The sequence below is a fragment of the Apostichopus japonicus genome, chromosome 8, assembly GCF_037975245.1.
Source record: "Apostichopus japonicus isolate 1M-3 chromosome 8, ASM3797524v1, whole genome shotgun sequence".
Taxonomy (NCBI): domain Eukaryota; kingdom Metazoa; phylum Echinodermata; class Holothuroidea; order Aspidochirotida; family Stichopodidae; genus Apostichopus; species Apostichopus japonicus.
Window position 1 is genome coordinate 25,309,185 of NC_092568.1, and position 17,106 is coordinate 25,326,290.

General features: G+C 38.8%; 1 protein-coding gene across 2 annotated transcripts; it reads right to left on the reverse strand.

The window, feature by feature from the left end:
- Positions 1 to 1,442: 1,442 nt before the first annotated feature.
- LOC139971253 (sphingosine-1-phosphate phosphatase 2-like) lies at positions 1,443 to 15,683 on the reverse strand. 2 transcript variants are annotated; one of them, XM_071977556.1, is made up of 4 exons: positions 15,169 to 15,683; positions 7,208 to 7,354; positions 5,314 to 5,403; positions 1,443 to 2,822 (listed from the first exon to the last, which is right to left on the reverse strand). In XM_071977556.1, the coding sequence occupies exons 1-4, from the start codon at positions 15,673 to 15,675 to the stop codon at positions 2,280 to 2,282; spliced, it is 1,287 nt and encodes a 428-aa protein (XP_071833657.1). In that variant the 5' UTR covers positions 15,676 to 15,683; the 3' UTR covers positions 1,443 to 2,279. The 2 variants fall into 2 exon arrangements, with proteins under 2 accessions (XP_071833657.1, XP_071833658.1); XM_071977557.1 differs by lacking the exon at positions 15,169 to 15,683 and adding an exon at positions 10,131 to 10,892.
- Positions 15,684 to 17,106: the final 1,423 nt, after the last annotated feature.

Sequence of the window (17,106 nt, forward strand, 5' to 3'; positions counted from 1 at the left end):
AAACTTCCATACCACGTGAGAAGAACCTTCTCGAATGTTCCACAGACACAATGGAATCTATTTTGGGAAAAGGCCCTGTAACATGATTCAATAAGATAGTTAAACTTCTCGCGGGAAAACTGATTCCTTGACCTAGATAAATATATAAGGGGCCTGTAGCCCTGTACGGTGTCTCGATGGAGTTTTTCGGGACTTGGTATCACTATTTCATAACAATAGGCCTCGCTCGCTTTGGAATCATACACCATTTCCCGAATGAAACTTTTTCTTGAGGGGGAGAACCCCTGGCCCCACCAACCCCCCCCCCCCCTCCAAAATGGAGTCGGTTTCAATGTTCCCAATTCTTTTCTTGCCTGGAGTAAAGATTGAAAGTTGGGTCAATTTTTGGCTCATTATCGCCAGCTTCAAGCGCTGCCACGATTGGTTCCTCAGGTTTTGAGAAAGAAAACCATAAGACACCAAAACCATACGTCAGAGATGATTGAGTTTCTGTTGAACTGAGGTCATTACATGCCTCACTGTACCCCGTATACCGGAAATGTCAGGCAGTTTGTAATTCAGTTGTTTTTTTGTTTTGTTTTTTCTCGTTCGACGTAAGTGGGAGAGATCGCCCCTCCACCCCACCCACCCCTCTCCTGGATCCGCCCTTGAGTGTATACAATACCATCACATGAAAGATTAGTATTACTCACAGATGGTAAAGCTTTGCCTACAATTCTCATAAAGCTTTCATTGGTTATATACTGCAAAATCAAATGGGATGATAAAGGACCAATAAAATTCCAAATAGGCTATATGAAAATTCTCCTTTTGATCGATCTTCATATCCCAGAACAGGACATAGGCCTAGGACTATGGTGTAAATAGTATGGTAGGTCGCCCATAGACTATACAACTGCTCTTTTCAACTGTGGTACGACAGACTTGAAGAAAACGATGGTACAATGATTAGGGTTCTTTTCTCTTATTTATTCAGTATTGCAATATAAACAACATTAGCACATAAAACCCATTATAAAAATTATCATGACGTTACACTCTTTATGAGTTAAGTTACGTTTATCCATAAGACATATCCATGAACTTTTTTGGTGATTCTGATCAAGAATTAATAACTGGTCGGCTAGCTGACCAAATTAGATAAAGCTATACAAATAATTATGACCCACATGTCTTTAAACATTTCCAGAATAATTGTGTTAATTTATATCTCATTGGTTATTGGCTCTCGAATGTTTCATCCTATTGCTAAAACAAATATACTGACATTGGAAATAATTATGCATAATTACGATTGACAAAGATTATAATACCGCTCCATACTTGAAACCCTTCCAAAACGTTTTTTTTTTCTCGATCCAAATCCCATCGTCACCAGCTTCAAAACTCAACTGGGTCAAATACAAATAAAGGATTAGGGTAACCATATTTTATTTTTCTTGTTTCTTCTTGACCAACTTTGAAAAAGTCAAAACCCCAAGGCTTTAAGAAATAATTAAATCCACCTTACTGATAAATAGCAGACGTCCTCTGCTCATTCTACCTTGGAAATGTATTATAAAAAAGTTGTCTCAAACTCTTCGTGGAAATGATGGTGACTAAATTTGTTAAATTCTGTATTGTAGACAAAAATTCAAGTCGTTCAATGTGCATTTGCTCCTCAATAGGCAATAATTAAAACCACCTAAGGATTTACAGTAGACTTCCTCCGCTCTTTTTGCCTTGGAATTTATTATAAAAGTTGTTTCAAAACTCTTCGTGTAATTTTTGGTGTCTTTTGTTTAAATTATGTATTATATACAAATAATGAAGGCGTTAAAACGATCATTGCTCCTGAGTCGGCGATTCTGATTACAAACACACACACACACACGCACACACAACACTACAAACACTACACATTCACACATCCATAACAAGAATAATAATAACAATTATAAAAGCCTGTTTCACATTAAAAACATAAATGTGATATTGTGTCCTATAACGGAACATATTTCTATAGGTTAAAATTTCACGGGTTAGCACGTCATGTTGTGTTTCCCTTCAACCGGTTTGATCAAACTGGAAAATATTGAAAAGTTGTTACAACAAAGATCCAGTCTTCATGTTAATCGGCTTGTAACCCGGGTAACCTGTTCAGTTCTTGCCTGCAATACGCATGCGTACGGCAATCGCATCATACCAAGTGAAGTTTTACTTTTATCCTACGTCATATGTGCATGAAAGTATGCACTGAATATTCACATTGAAGGCACTATACTACTACAATATGCACGTTACAGTCCAACTAATGAAAATACGAAAGGCGATACCAACATACAAACCAAGACCACTACTGTGTATGTGACGTATTTGTATGGAAACTCCACCGATAAATATTTCTTTGTTTCACTGTTTATTTCTATGGAATAGACGAAAGATAATATCTCCAGCATGATAGGTTTAATAATGCAATGAACTAAAAGAGTAATAGCCACTCCCAGGAACTCTCTGCAAAACATGGCTCCCCATTGGGCGAGGGTTGGCCACGTGATCGTAGAAGGCAAGTCATCGTTGTATCGATCTGGGAACCATTGGAAGTAATTGTTAAGCCATAGACTGGTGTAGATACTCCCGGTGACGCTTAGTATGACGATGGTATCCTCTCTGGTGCTAGACCATCCTCGCTGGGAAGGGTAGGTCAGTGAGAGGAAGGTGATTGCACTGGCCAGTAGTAAAGGGGCCTGTTTGTCGGTCATCAGGTAGTGGTCAATCTTATCTAAGAAAGGAAACACCATCCCAAGGAGAGCAAAGGTCAATAAAACTCCAACAACGACATCCTGTAACAAGAAAAGTGGAAAAAATATATGTATAGAAAAACGAATTCATAGAGCCAGATAGATACACTAATTTCTTAACGCTCAGTTACTAAGACATTGCTAACTTGAATCTTGATATCGCAATAACTGAATGGTTGTAGATGTTTACATGTTAAGAGCTTGTATCATTATGTAATAATGGTTAGATATTCAGATAAGAAGAGCTTTTAGTCTCGTTATCTCAATACACTAATGACAATATAATAAACTGAGATATTTAGATATCGAGGTATCTTAGATATTACATCTGAAATTGTAATAGACGTATTGAAATATTTACGATATAGGCTTTGCGAATTTTTGAATATCGTAATGTTAAGTTATTTAGATATAAAGATCTCGTAATAATTGGTGTGTTTTTGTCCCTTCTGTTACTGTTACTTGCCATTTAGCCTCTGAAGAAGATCCTGCTAGGATCGAAACGTCAGGCCAACTTACTTTTACACATTAAGATCTCGTATCTGAAAATCGTATTTAAATTTGTATTTAAATACAAATATATTGTATTGTATCTGAATGCTGAGTATAGGCTGCCATATTATAATAGTTTGACATTTAGATATTAAGATCTTGTAAACTAGATTATTGTTATATGTTAATTTTCAGATAAGCAAACATTAACATCTTGTATATGAATAAGCTATAGCTATAATTGTCAATATCGGTTAATGGTATAACGATCTGTATTTGAACATCATAATATGTTAATTTGCATATGGTCAAATATTAAGATATTGCATCATACTATCTAAAAATAATTTATCGTCACAATATTCTGATCACGGAAAAACATTAATAAATTGCGATCACCTGAAAAGCTCAGTAGAATTTTATCGTATTGCTTTATAAAGCAAAAAAATGACTTATTCTGAATAGCTGATGGGGCGCTATAAAACCATATAGCCCAGTGATGTGCAAGCCGTTAGGTAGCAAGGACCGGTTTACATTAAAAGTGTTGACGGCTTGATTTACCCCACTGACGTCACGAGTGGGGAGCTATATCTTACATTACTATATCGGTTATTGTTGTATAACGATTACCTGAAATTTGCACTGGAAATAATTACTTGGCAGTAGTAAAGGTCGCCTACCTGGACTACATTCAGAGGTGGGAGACTGTACAGTTAGGTGTGGGGTAGAGGTGGAGGGATACATTTAACGTTGGGTAGAGGTGGTAGAATACATTTAGGGATGGGAGAATACATTAAGAAGTGGGGTAGAGGTGGGGGAATACATGTAGAAGTGGGGTAGAGTTGGCAGAAATACATTTAGATGTGTAGTAGACGTGGGAGGTTGGAGCAATATGCTTCTTGTAGTTTGAGCATTAGTGACCATTTATTTGACTTTCTAGCATATTTTGGGGCAATACTGATCACCTTTAAAATATATCATAACATGCAACCATTATTGTAAGTAATGAGTGAAGTCTTTCTGTAGCTGTTAGTGGTCTTTACATGAGGCGGAATATGTAATTAGTCAGTTATTTGAAACACATAATGACCAAAAGCTGGAAGACCGAGAATGTGACTTTCCCATTCTGACCGAGGATACTTGATACGCCCTCATTTTTCAGCAGCAATATATAACACTAAAGGGAATAACAGTTTACTTGTTATAATACGAAACCACACTTCTCGGGTGGTAACTAAAACAAAGTATATTGTCAAAGACGAAGAAATGTAAACACTGCTTCAATTTTACGGTCTGTTTATCAACTAAGTCTGTTGACTGGACTAACCTTTGTACTCTAAAACTCTAAACTGTGTGCGAAAGGAAGTGGACGAGTTTAGATGTGTGTGTAACTATGAAACCGCTTATATGTACTTAAGAATAGCGGTTTTGATGAAGTGAGGCTCACTCATATGAGCTCATTGCAAACATGTGCATGTGATGTAATCACTATTTTAAGAATCACCGTACATTTATGTACTGACGGTATTTCCAGTGATTCGTCGAGAATATATCAATCTTAGGAATGGGGGAAACTAAGTGAAGAGAACCTAGCCTATATAATATTTACAAAGAATGAATTGAGCGCGGGGAAATTTCTCTTACCCCACTGAAGGCACTACGCCCCTCTTGATACCCCCCCCCAAAGAAAAATAGGGAAAGAAATATGAGCGAAAGTTAACGGAAAATTATTTTAATTCTTACGTTACCAAGTGGGTGTTGCCTGATTCATGACCCCACCCCAGCTCTTCCCCGTAAGAACTGGAGCTCTGCACTTCCAAGCACTTCAATGCCGCATGTTATTTTAGAATTTAATTCGGGAGAAGGTGGTGGGAAGGGGGTACGTCATTAGGGTGCCTTTGACGACGTCGATTAATAATGAGATAATGTAAGTTTTACATACAAGTTCATTCTGCAAATGCAAATTTGCTACAACCCACTCCCCCCCCCCCCCTCTCCAGCCCACCTATTCCATTGTTTATACATACATGAGTGATCTTACCAAAATATAGTGCATTCCCTTATAAAGTCTGCTAAGACACACGAGAGTCGTCCACGCCATAGCCACCAGGAAACCTATTGGTATGGAATACTATAGAGGGAAAGAACAGAAACACATTATACATGCACGTACGACACCTTGCGTGTTCAGCTTTTATAGGGTAGACTTTTCCATTGGATTCATAAACATAATAAGCTACCTCGGAAGTGTGTCGGCATTGATACCCAAACATTATCTTATAACCAGAGGGAAAACCCCTCCCAGCGGTTAATTGCCTTTAAATACATTACACGTGCAGCACAAGAGTAGTTGCAAGCTAACCCTGGCTGAAGTTCATACTGCAGATGGAGTAGCCTATAAATCTAAACAGAGTCAGTGCTTTACATGGTTTGATGACTGGGAATCTTGTGACATTATACCACAACGATGAACAAGACAGAGAAAAATACTGAATTTGCATTTTTATTTTTTAAAGTGAACATGTTGAGATCCACTGGATATTTTGACATTTGGACCTCTGCTGACCCCGAATGACGTTTGACCTCCACCTAAAATAATAGGGTTCTTGCACTCACTATAAGAAAGACACATGCCAATTATCAGCTCTGTGATGTAACCTATCTTGGGATATCGTGTTTTCAAGTTTGTGTTCATAAAGCTTTGCAGAGTATGGGCTTTGATGACCCCAAATGACCTTTTACCTCCACCCAAAACAATAGGTTCTTGTACTAACTATGGGGAAGGCACATGCAAAATAGGAGAGCCAACAAAGTTTCGTATTTGGAGATATCATGATTACAAGGATTTCAAGTTTTAACCCCCGATGACCTTAAATGAACTCCAACCTACACCAAATTGTGTAAAAACTTTAACACTATACATAAGGCTATTCTATCATATATATATGAGCTCCTTTGGTGTCCAGGTTCTGGCAATATACAGAGTTTATGAAATTTACACATTTTGCCCTCTGCTGACCCCAAATGACAATTGACCTCCACCTAAAAAAAAATATAGTTCTTATAATAATTATGAGTAAGCCACGTGCCAAATATGAGCACTGCTGAAGTAGTATCTTGAGATATCGTGTGTACAAGCTAGGGCGTCAACATACACACATATCTATACACACCCATACACACACACCGACTTGACTACATAGGTTATACTTGCCTGCCTAAGGCAAGTAACCAAGAAGGATAAAAAACAATTTCCAACTGTTGATCGGAAAAGTAAACCCAACCACCATTATTGATTGTAGATCTATATAACAAAGGATATGATTATACTTCTAATGAATAACTTCTCTAAAACAGATCAAGTTTTTACCATTCAACTTAGGAGATATCACAAGCTTAATGTTCCTAAATATAGGATCAAAGACTTAAGTAAGTCTAAATATGATAGGATCACATATACTTGAATTTCTCACGCTTTTCTTTATTTATTGCAATCTTTATTTTCTTAGACTGGTTTTGCACAATTCAATTCAGTTACAAATTTGGAATGTTTTGATCTATTGGCAACATTGCCAACATCTTTCCTTGGATCTTTTGGTTTGTATTCCACTTAAAGAACTTTTGTACCGACCACATCCACCCACTCTCCCTTCTCCTGCCCACCTTCCCATTCAGTGATCGTTGCAATTGTTTAATCTGTTAATTCGAACCTTATTAATATCTTAGAATAATTTGATGTGATTGAGCCGTCATGATATATAGAGAACTATTGAAAACTGGTTTAATTTTGAACAATTTTCTTTTAAATACCAAAATAATTTGGGGGTACGAATTGTACGACATGAACTTTATATAGGACTAGCTATTCTTTCATACATTTTGATTGAGGAATATAACAATACAAAGTTGAAATGAAGCGGTCGCATATAACTCACCTCAACTTTATCCATTGTCAAGAATAGTATACTGAATGGAATAAGAACGCCGACCATAGCGTGAGTAGAGGGCATTCCATATTCTTTGAAGTACCGAGGTTCTAAAGGCACAACTGGTGGCGATTGGGGTCGAGGCCATTTTAAAATCTATTGATACAAACAAAAGACATTGATTGAACTGTAACGAAAGTCAAATAGAGGCTCAAATTTGTTTTAACGTCGAAAGGTTAAATAAGAATACAGTAATCGTACAAAATATGCAGGAAAACACTTGAAAAAAATGAAAATATCAGTTTTGAAGTTTGCATAGGCTAGTAGTAAACAGTGACAGCATAACCGGAAAGGGGGGGGGGGGGGGGGGTTATATACCTACATCATGAAGTCTACATTTTCTTATGGGGAGTTCCCCCAGACCGCATACATGGGAGTGGTATTTAATGACCTCACGACAACACCCCTTCTTAGTAAGATAAAAATATTACAATTGAGAGTAGGGGTGTGGCCATGGGGTAGTTGAAATGGACTTTCCACGAAGGAGAGTCTGGGAACATCTTCCTCCGGCATTGCTTTACATACGTTTGAAAAGAGGGTATATAGTACCCTCCTGGCACCCATTCTATCTTGATCCTCGCCTGTTTCCTTAATATTTATATTCATTTTACCTTGTAATAATTGAGTAGATTATTACGGTAATGTTATGAGGTGAAATACAAATCGAAACTAGCTTGATCCACTCACATATGGATAACCTGTTAATCATTACATTACTGAGCACATGGTTGATCACTATATCCGGGTGTGTCCCTTTTCCATTCTTCATGTATACAGTGAACAGGCGATTCGGCAAGTTTCGTATTTGAAATAGTTTCCATGTTTCGTTCGTTAGTTATGATTTTAAAGATTGATGACTATCTAGTTCATGTCATATGTAGAAAAGGTAAATTATTTGATCTTGGACAGATGCGAGCAATACATTTATCTTTCATTAAAAACAAAAATGAAACTAATTTTAAAGGGATTCCCCTCCACCTTTCAACTCATTACCCCATGTCAATCTATTATTTTCCAAACCTGTACCCGTCCTTCCCATGGTGAGTAACATCGATATACAAATACACGAATATAACCTCACATCACACCTTTTAATGACAATGCGCTATAGTTGGCCTACTTTGTGGGCGTACACTTATACTTATAAGTATAGTTGTTTTGTGATCATAAAGCAGCTATTACAATATTGTTCGTGTTCAGTCAGATATACAGTACGGGTTTCAGTAATACCGGGCTATGAGTAATTCTCTGTTTGGGAATACCTGCAGCTGCATAAATACATGTGATTAATATCTATATGTATCGATCTACCATCGTATGACCAATGGACAAATGGACAATGTAAAATAATTCTCTCAGCTCTTTGTATTATGAACATATAATCGTCATTGTTAATTGTCATGAGACAGAAAAAAAAAACATGCTTTTCTCCCATTTGTACCTTATCAAACTGATCTCACTGAACCTGGGATGGGTGTCATCTTCCTCCCTTACCCAATGTCCTCTTCCTCCTTACCTCTATCCGTGCCCAGTGTCACCAAAATGCGTTAAATATTTAACTCTAGTATACTTTCGGCCATAATTACTAACTCAACACACATGTAGAGGTTTCGGTGGTGGTTATATACTACCCGGTCACACAAATTGTGAACTGTCTGCGCACACATAGGGCGAACAGCGTTAAGGTTAACTTTTCTGTACATACATAAGGCGGGAAGCGTTTAGTTTGTTTATTATTGATGCAGAGAGTATATATCCTTATCAGACAAAGAAGTATATGCATATCGTTATCTGTTTTGATTACAAGGTAAATATGGAAATGATGTAAGGTGCGTTTCTATATATTCAGGCCTATATCAACTTCAGCTTGTGAGATATAAACTTATTCTCCATTCCTGCACGGTTAATCACTGCCGGTACTCTGTGACCCGGATACGGGTATGACAATCATTAATTAAGCTAATCTGCTCTCGGAATAGTGGCCGTTCTCCGAGGGTCCTCCACAAGCCCAGCTTTACACCACCATGCAGACCCCATGAATACGCCACTGTAGGCTTTTGCGATGGGAATATATACTCTTCATAAACAGGGCCCGGGTTCAGGAATTTACAAAGAAGGGATCACCCGCTGGAGTAATTGAATTCGACCACCCCCACCCCACCCTAAAACGGAAAATAAGAGACGTCAACAAATTAAATATCTCATTAGGTAGAAACACAAGGTCGGTAATAAATAGTTTTGATGTTTATTTTTGCTGTCGAGTAGAAGAGGACGGGGAGGGGGTTGGCTGGCGTGCACCTTCACCCATGCATGGATCCGCGTCCGATCTCCCATTACAGGCTTACCTTTATAATTGTAAACATTACATTTACCCAGTTCAAGTTACAGGTCACTTCAATCCTTTTCAATGTGTTTCAAATATACTACTAGCTGTCTTGTATTTGTATAAACGCAAGTGGCAGCTTTAACTTGGGATATCTAACATATTCACTGATCTAAACGAAATTTAAAGGCCCGGAGTTTTATTGGGGTTGGAGGAGGGGCCGGGGCACAAATATTACAGTGGGCCGTGCTGAGGATGTTCAAGTGTTTTGGTAAGAAGGCTTATACTGACTTAAAATCATGCTATAATTTCCATCAAGCTATACGCTACAAGCTTCATTTCTTAGCGTGTGTTTCTTAGCGTATATAAGCCACATTTGTAAGAGAGTGGACCATGCCCCTCCCCCTCCCCTCCCCCTGGTTACTGCTTGCTTTATATATAGAGCTTTATTTATATTTAGGTCAGTGGCTACTATTGCTTGGTATCACAACCCACATAGACATCGAACGCCAATATCGTCCAGAAAATATTACCACCCGATGATCTTACCTCTTTGCTTGACTGTCCAACGTACATAGTTATTGCCCATAGTAAGAGGACGCGCCTAATCACAAATGAATTGATGTTAAATAACCAGAAAGGAAAAAATGTATAATAAAACGCATCATCACCCAAAAATGCTCCAAAGTGGAATAAACAATACCAAACGTAATTTGATACTTGATAATCCATCTGAGATTTAGGGTAGGACATAAACTTCTGTTGATCTATCGTTCCATTGTTATTTTCCTGAGACGACATTGTTTTAATCGGACCTCTCTGACCGTTCTCTTTCGATACATTGGATCCGTCTGTCGGGGTCTCAGACTCAGACCCATTACAAGATATTTCCTTGGCAAAAGTCCTCTCGAGTCCAAAAAAAGCTTGAACTTTGGCGACAGCTTCCGAACTTAGTACTGTTGAGTCTTCAAATTGGAAGATTATAGCCAAGTTATTACTCGCCGCCATGCCAACTTGAAAATAATTAAGATTAACATGAAATTGAACACCAGTTCATGAGATGAACGGTCTGGAAGAACTCAACTGCTTCACAACTTCCCCTGTATACAGTGAGCGGTGTAAATAGTTGGTGTTCACCGAAGCTTCCAACTATTGCAGAATTTGCCTGTTCAAGTGTTATAGCTTAACGTGTTGTTGTAGTTACACAAATAAAATAGGCTGTCTATTTGCAGTTTGCAGGTAACTTGCAAATGGGCATGCGCCATGGAGTACCAGGGCTTTTATACGTATAGATGTGTACAAACAGGGTTAACAGAACTGATCGATATCGCATTGTGATTATAGAATGCACCGTGAATACCTTACAACGCTCAACTACGCACGAAGAATCATTGTGCCTGTCATTCGTGTATAATGTATACTATATGATACAATATAGATATATAAATAAATACCCACACACACATACATACATACTGTGGCATTCCTAACATGCATTTCACCATGACGAAAATGAAACAGAAAATACCAAGGACTCTTGGGTCAACTTTTAAAATCGGATAAACATTATAAAGTGTATGACAATTCGGCGTAGTTCGGTCATATGAAAGTCACCCGAGATAGAACATGGGCACGGGAATCAAACAACTTAACCCACTTTCAAGCCCCGTATCTCTTTGGGAACGAGACTGTTACCATGTGATTATGACGGTGTTACGCAAAGTGATATATAGCCCTACACATGGAAACGGAGATAATGATAGGACAATATGTGTAATACAGGACCTATTAAAAGGTCTACGGACATCCATTAACAACATTGTCCTAATCACTATAATATGCATTAGAAACGATGAACATAGCTGCAAGTCCCATCAAAATCCATCAAAGATTGACCATTTTACAAGTCTTTTCTTAATTCTATAGTGTTATTTATTAATATTCATTATTTGGCTTATTATGCATATTGATGATGTAAAGGGAGCCGGCTGCCAAATGTTCTGTAACGTTATGCCTTTGCATTCACAACCTTCATTTCAAGGACACTAAACTCAGGTTTGTGGCCTAATTCGAGGAACATCGCATTATTCAAATGATATATGTGGGCTTGTAATTAGGGGGTTTAACTTATTAAGGGCCAAAACAAGAAATTTTGATGAGCGCAACACTCCACGTCATAGTTTGCGCATATTTAATGAGTTTCCCAGATTTATCAAAACTTCAAATGTGTATATCTTGGAAACGAAAGAGCGTTTCATAAACTTACAACAGGTTTTGAATGAAGTTATTACACCTAACAAATGTTCTGGCAGATTGGCTACTTGTCCAAGGTACTATAAAAATGAACATAAATATACGTAACAGTCATCGCTTGTAATAACTGAACGCATGATCTGCTCATTAAAGGCAGGTAACATAATAAAACTTAACCTTGAACAGTGTTTCAATATACAACTCCGGTTCAGTTTATATACATGTATTGCCAATGTACTAAATCGTGCAACATCGGTTTAACAAACGCCCTGCATAAAGCTGGGCATACATTGCATGGTTTGAAATGTTAGTATATTATTCAGAGAAATTAGGGAATAAACAAGCGAACCATGATCTGATGAAAGAGTTTTGTACTGCTAAACAATTTCGCAGGTTAACACATTTCAGCCCAGCTCACAAACTTAAAGGAGGCACTACTGCTCTATCCGATCCTCAAATCAGCTACTGCTCCATGTACCTAGTCATTTGGTCAAAGATCGTTCTTTAATGCCGCTCCTACTCTTTGGAACTCACTTCCACTGCACATCAAGTCGGCATCCAACATTTTCAAAAAAAGACTCAAAACTTATCTATTTTTGACTGTCTTCCCTGAGCAATAGCGCCACTGAGCATTGGTTTTCCTCTGGATATTGGCGCTATATAAATTTGCATTTATTATCACTATTATTATTATTACTGTTGAGTTGATATGCGGAGGTGCAAATGAATAAACAACAACCATAACAAGAGGGCAATCCACGGAGTTGCATGCATATCTCATCGCCAGCAAACACTGTTTTCAAATGAACAAATCTATTATTAAACACAATCTGGCAATCGCAGGAAAATATACTACTTGGCAGTTTCATTAAACCTGTGAAAGTTCTATGTCAATTCAAGATCTCAAATAAATCACATTTTGACATCTGACCCTTACCTTTGGTTCCGGGGATCTGCGAGACAAGGGTTCACCCTGGGGTACCATCCCACCCAGTATGAAGAAAATTGGCTGGCCATTCAGGAGAAGTTTTTGACACAAATTGGACACACACGTTTTGAACTCTTCCTTAGTCACCCTGGGGTACCCACAATGGGTCACCCCTCCCCCCTCGAGAGTAGTTACACAGGAAAATTAAAATCCTACCTATAGGGAGGCGCTCCCATATATGGGAGCGATGAGATTAATTATTGTTCGAATTATTGTTCGACAAAAGCACTTGGTTGCGCACTTGGAGGTGGGTACGGTGGGGGGGGGGGGTGTTGACCATGTGGATCGTTATTGCAATGCGAGGAATGTTCTCTCTCCCGGCAACCGAACAGTCGACGCATCACGTGATGTGTTATATCAGTCTTAAATGAAGGCATATACATTGTTTCTTCAAAAAGTCAATGGTTAACTATTTGCTTGAATATCATATTTAATTCAAGAAGAAAAAACGATAAGGAACCATGACCTTTTGAAAATTCCGATGCTCCCAGAAGTTGTACAGCGTTTCAGTCGTTTCAATCATCGGTTGGCGCGGATCGTACAAGAAAATTTTGGGTTTTTTCAAACCCCCAGATGGCCGGAAACGGCACTTTCCGAGTGTTTTATGCTGCGAATACCTAGCCCTAAAATATAGGTCTCAAGCCTGCAATTTCTCAGGTTGCACGTAAAAGTCTGTAAATCATTGTAATTTGTATATTCGATTGTTTTTTAAGAGAGTAGCTATTACTCGTAGTGTACTCGCAAAGATGTTTTTGAGTGTAGTAAGGGCAGTGGCGGAGCTAGAGCATTGGTCAGGGAGGGCAAGAATGGTCTGTAGGGGCGCTTTCGACACTATCTAAGCGGAGCGCCACCACAGGTTGGCGCGGAGCGTACAGAAAATTTTTCAGTAAAGATACTCCCTAGATTGCAGGAAATGACCCTTTCTGGGGCCTTGCTAATTTGCAGATAAACGGAGAATAAATAGGTGTCGTCGCCATTTTGTCGGAAAATTACACCAACAGAATATGACAAATGTCAATAGGTATATGAGAGCGCAATAAAATAGTCAAAAATCTCGAATAAGTAAAAAGTAGTGAAAAGCTGAAAAGGGCGCCAGCCGTCCATTTGAGTCCGTCAGGGGGGGGGGGCATCCGCCCCTGACTGTATATAAGGACGCTCCGCCACTAAGTAAGGGGATGTTGGAGAACTGGCTGAAATGAGGCAAGTCATTGGCCTAAGACGAAGTTGTGTTACGCTTACCGGTACTCAAACTCACTGCTTCCACTTTTCACGGGGCGTGAAGACGCGGTTGGGGTGACAATGTGGTCTATAGCCAGGGGACGGGCCGAGGGTCCCCCAGCAATTACTAAAATTATTACACCTATAGAGTATACGTGTGTATCGGACAGATCGACAAGTATGCATTGAAAAATGGGCAGATGCACGTTTCGGAGCCTTGGTAAATATTGGGGGGGGGGGCTTATCATGCATTTGCCCCCTCAACTTTTTTTATTGGGGGGGCTGAGCCCCCCAAAGCCCCCCCCCCCCCGGTTCCGCCGCCACTGCACTAGAATGCCTAGATGAATGTAAGGATCGAGCGATTTAATCATGCACGTATAAATACTAACCATACCATTCCTTGTCCTTCGCCAGCTTCCCGTCATCCAGCCAGACCACCATTTTGTACCCTGGTCACATGGCTGTTAAACTCTCAAAGACCAGACATTTGATTTCGCTTCAAAATTATGCGACATACGTTGCAATCGATCGGTATACGTATAATATACGCCGGGAGTGCAGACATTGACAAAAGAACATTACACAGTTGTAATGTGCGATTTATGTCGTGATCGGGTGAAACACAGAAGGCATAACGTACAGGAGTTGGGAAGGAGGGGGGTAATTCTATTCTATAGCAACATCACAGGAGTCACGGCGGATCCAAAGAGGGGAACATGATGGGGCCCGTTGCCCCTCTTGTGAAAGTTTTTGGCCCTGAAACTTAGCGGCGAACATAATTTTACTTATCAATGCCTCACGCTTTTATGCGCGAGCATCTCTCGGGTTTAATCGATGTTTTCCTACATTATACCGCTATTTTGAGTGGTAATTCCGATACTCCTCTTTTGTGTCACCTCATCCTAGATTCCTGGATCCACCAACCGGTGCTGTATACAAAAACTACTAGGCCTACCTACACACACATACACCCACACACACACGCACCCACACAAATATATATATATATATATATATATATTTATATATATATATATCTATATATATCTATATATATCTATATATATATATATATATATATATATATATATATATATATATATATATATATATATATATACTACATACCTCTTTGGAGGTCTGTCCCACGTACATGACAGTAGCCCATATCAAGGCCACCTTGCGTATCACAATGACGTTAACATTGAAGAACCAGAACGGTATAAATGTGTAGTAGAAGACATCATCCCCCAGTAAAGCTCCAAACCTGAACAGTCCATACCAGAACCAATTATCTATTGCGTAGTCCACGTGGAATTGATGGCTCTCTGCTGCAGGCTTCAGCCTACTACGCCAAGGATGGTCCTCGGTAGTATCTTTCCCCTTAGATTGATTAAATTGTCCGTCGTCAGTAGTTTCCTTGGCGTCTTCATCTTTTTCTACTTCATTGGGTTTCAGTTTTCTTATTCCGAAGAATTTTTGTACATTTGCTACCGAGTAAGGACTTGTAAGCCACAGAACAATTTGATTTAGCCTCAGACGACTATCCTCCATTGTGTCCAAGCTGTTAGTGCATGTAGAACTGAAATAAGGACTAACAGAGGAAGAGTAGGCTACACCAACGCCTCTGTACATCGTTACTGAGTTGAAGTTTAATATATTAATCACTTATAGTAAATGATTAACGAGTCCCCATTGCCAATGACGAGTAAACAAAGCCATCGCCCGGGTAGATTTAATTGACTAACAGCTTAATGAATGAAGTGGCTTCCAAAGTTCTGTTTCTTGTTGGAAGTATATATATATATAAATATATAGTAGTATATACATTATTTACAATTTGTCTGTTCCCCTGCTTGAACAACTCTCCGGGTTTCTCTAATTGAGGGTTCGTGTGGGTGATTAAAGTGATATAGTTAATTCCAACACGGATTGTATACAGAAGCGCCACCAAGTATACTAATTGATGGAGAGCCCGGGGAGGGGGGCGAGCAGACAGATTGTTACAAAAATCTTATAGTGTATAATGTTCTAACATATATAACATGTATATGCGGTAAGACCTAAACAGTCGAAAAATCTTCAACAATGATTACAAATTTGCAAACTAAAGCACAATTTTGCACTAAGCACTATCCACTTGACCAAAATGTCTCAAAGGAGAGGGGGACACCCCGGCCCCTAAGTCCCCTTCCCGCCCTCCCTCCACCCAGCAGCTAGTAATATATCAGCAGAACTGGATATATAGGACTGATGTTGAAAACCACAATTTTGAGGCTATACATTTTTGAGATGCTTAACATGAAAAAGAATCAAATATAGGCCTATGTACTTTTTTTTTAACCAATAGAACGGAACAGTTCAACACCATATGGTTGGAATTGAGGTGGGTGGGGGTAGGGTGGGATGGTGTGGGGTGGGGTGGTTTAACATCTCCCTTGAGTAACTATATTGATGTTTTTCATTGAAGTACCGTATTTTCTGTTTAAAACAAAAGGTATAGGAAGTCATATACGAGGAGAATTTCGCAGAGTACATACATTGGCCTGCAATTATATATTGAACACTTCGCAATCGCGACGATTAACTTTATTTCGAATAAGTTGTGATGTTACATCGGAGGTCTTGGGAAAGTGTAACAGAACTTTGGGATCATTCCTATATACACTTATCTTTAAATACATATATCATAGTCCAGTAATGCATGGATCTTAGGAAAAATATCTGTTCAGAGATCGCCAAAACAAACTTGGCAGATAGCTACCGACAGGCATGAGGGTTAATTTAATTAAGCTTGAACACATAAACCTTCTAATAATTATTTCTCAATATATATTCCTTATATACCATGACAGCGTAAAATGTTAAAATGCAGCCCTTACAAAATATGTCTCTGATAGAAATGGAAAACGTCACTGTAAATGAGGGGCCGTATTCAGCTCTTCAGTGTTGTTAATTCATACGCCGCTATTGTAACAGTATAGAATAAATATCGATCTGCCTATATCAGTAGACTTAAAACAATTCGGGTATGTCTATATCTTGCAAATATCTGACTTGACTTTG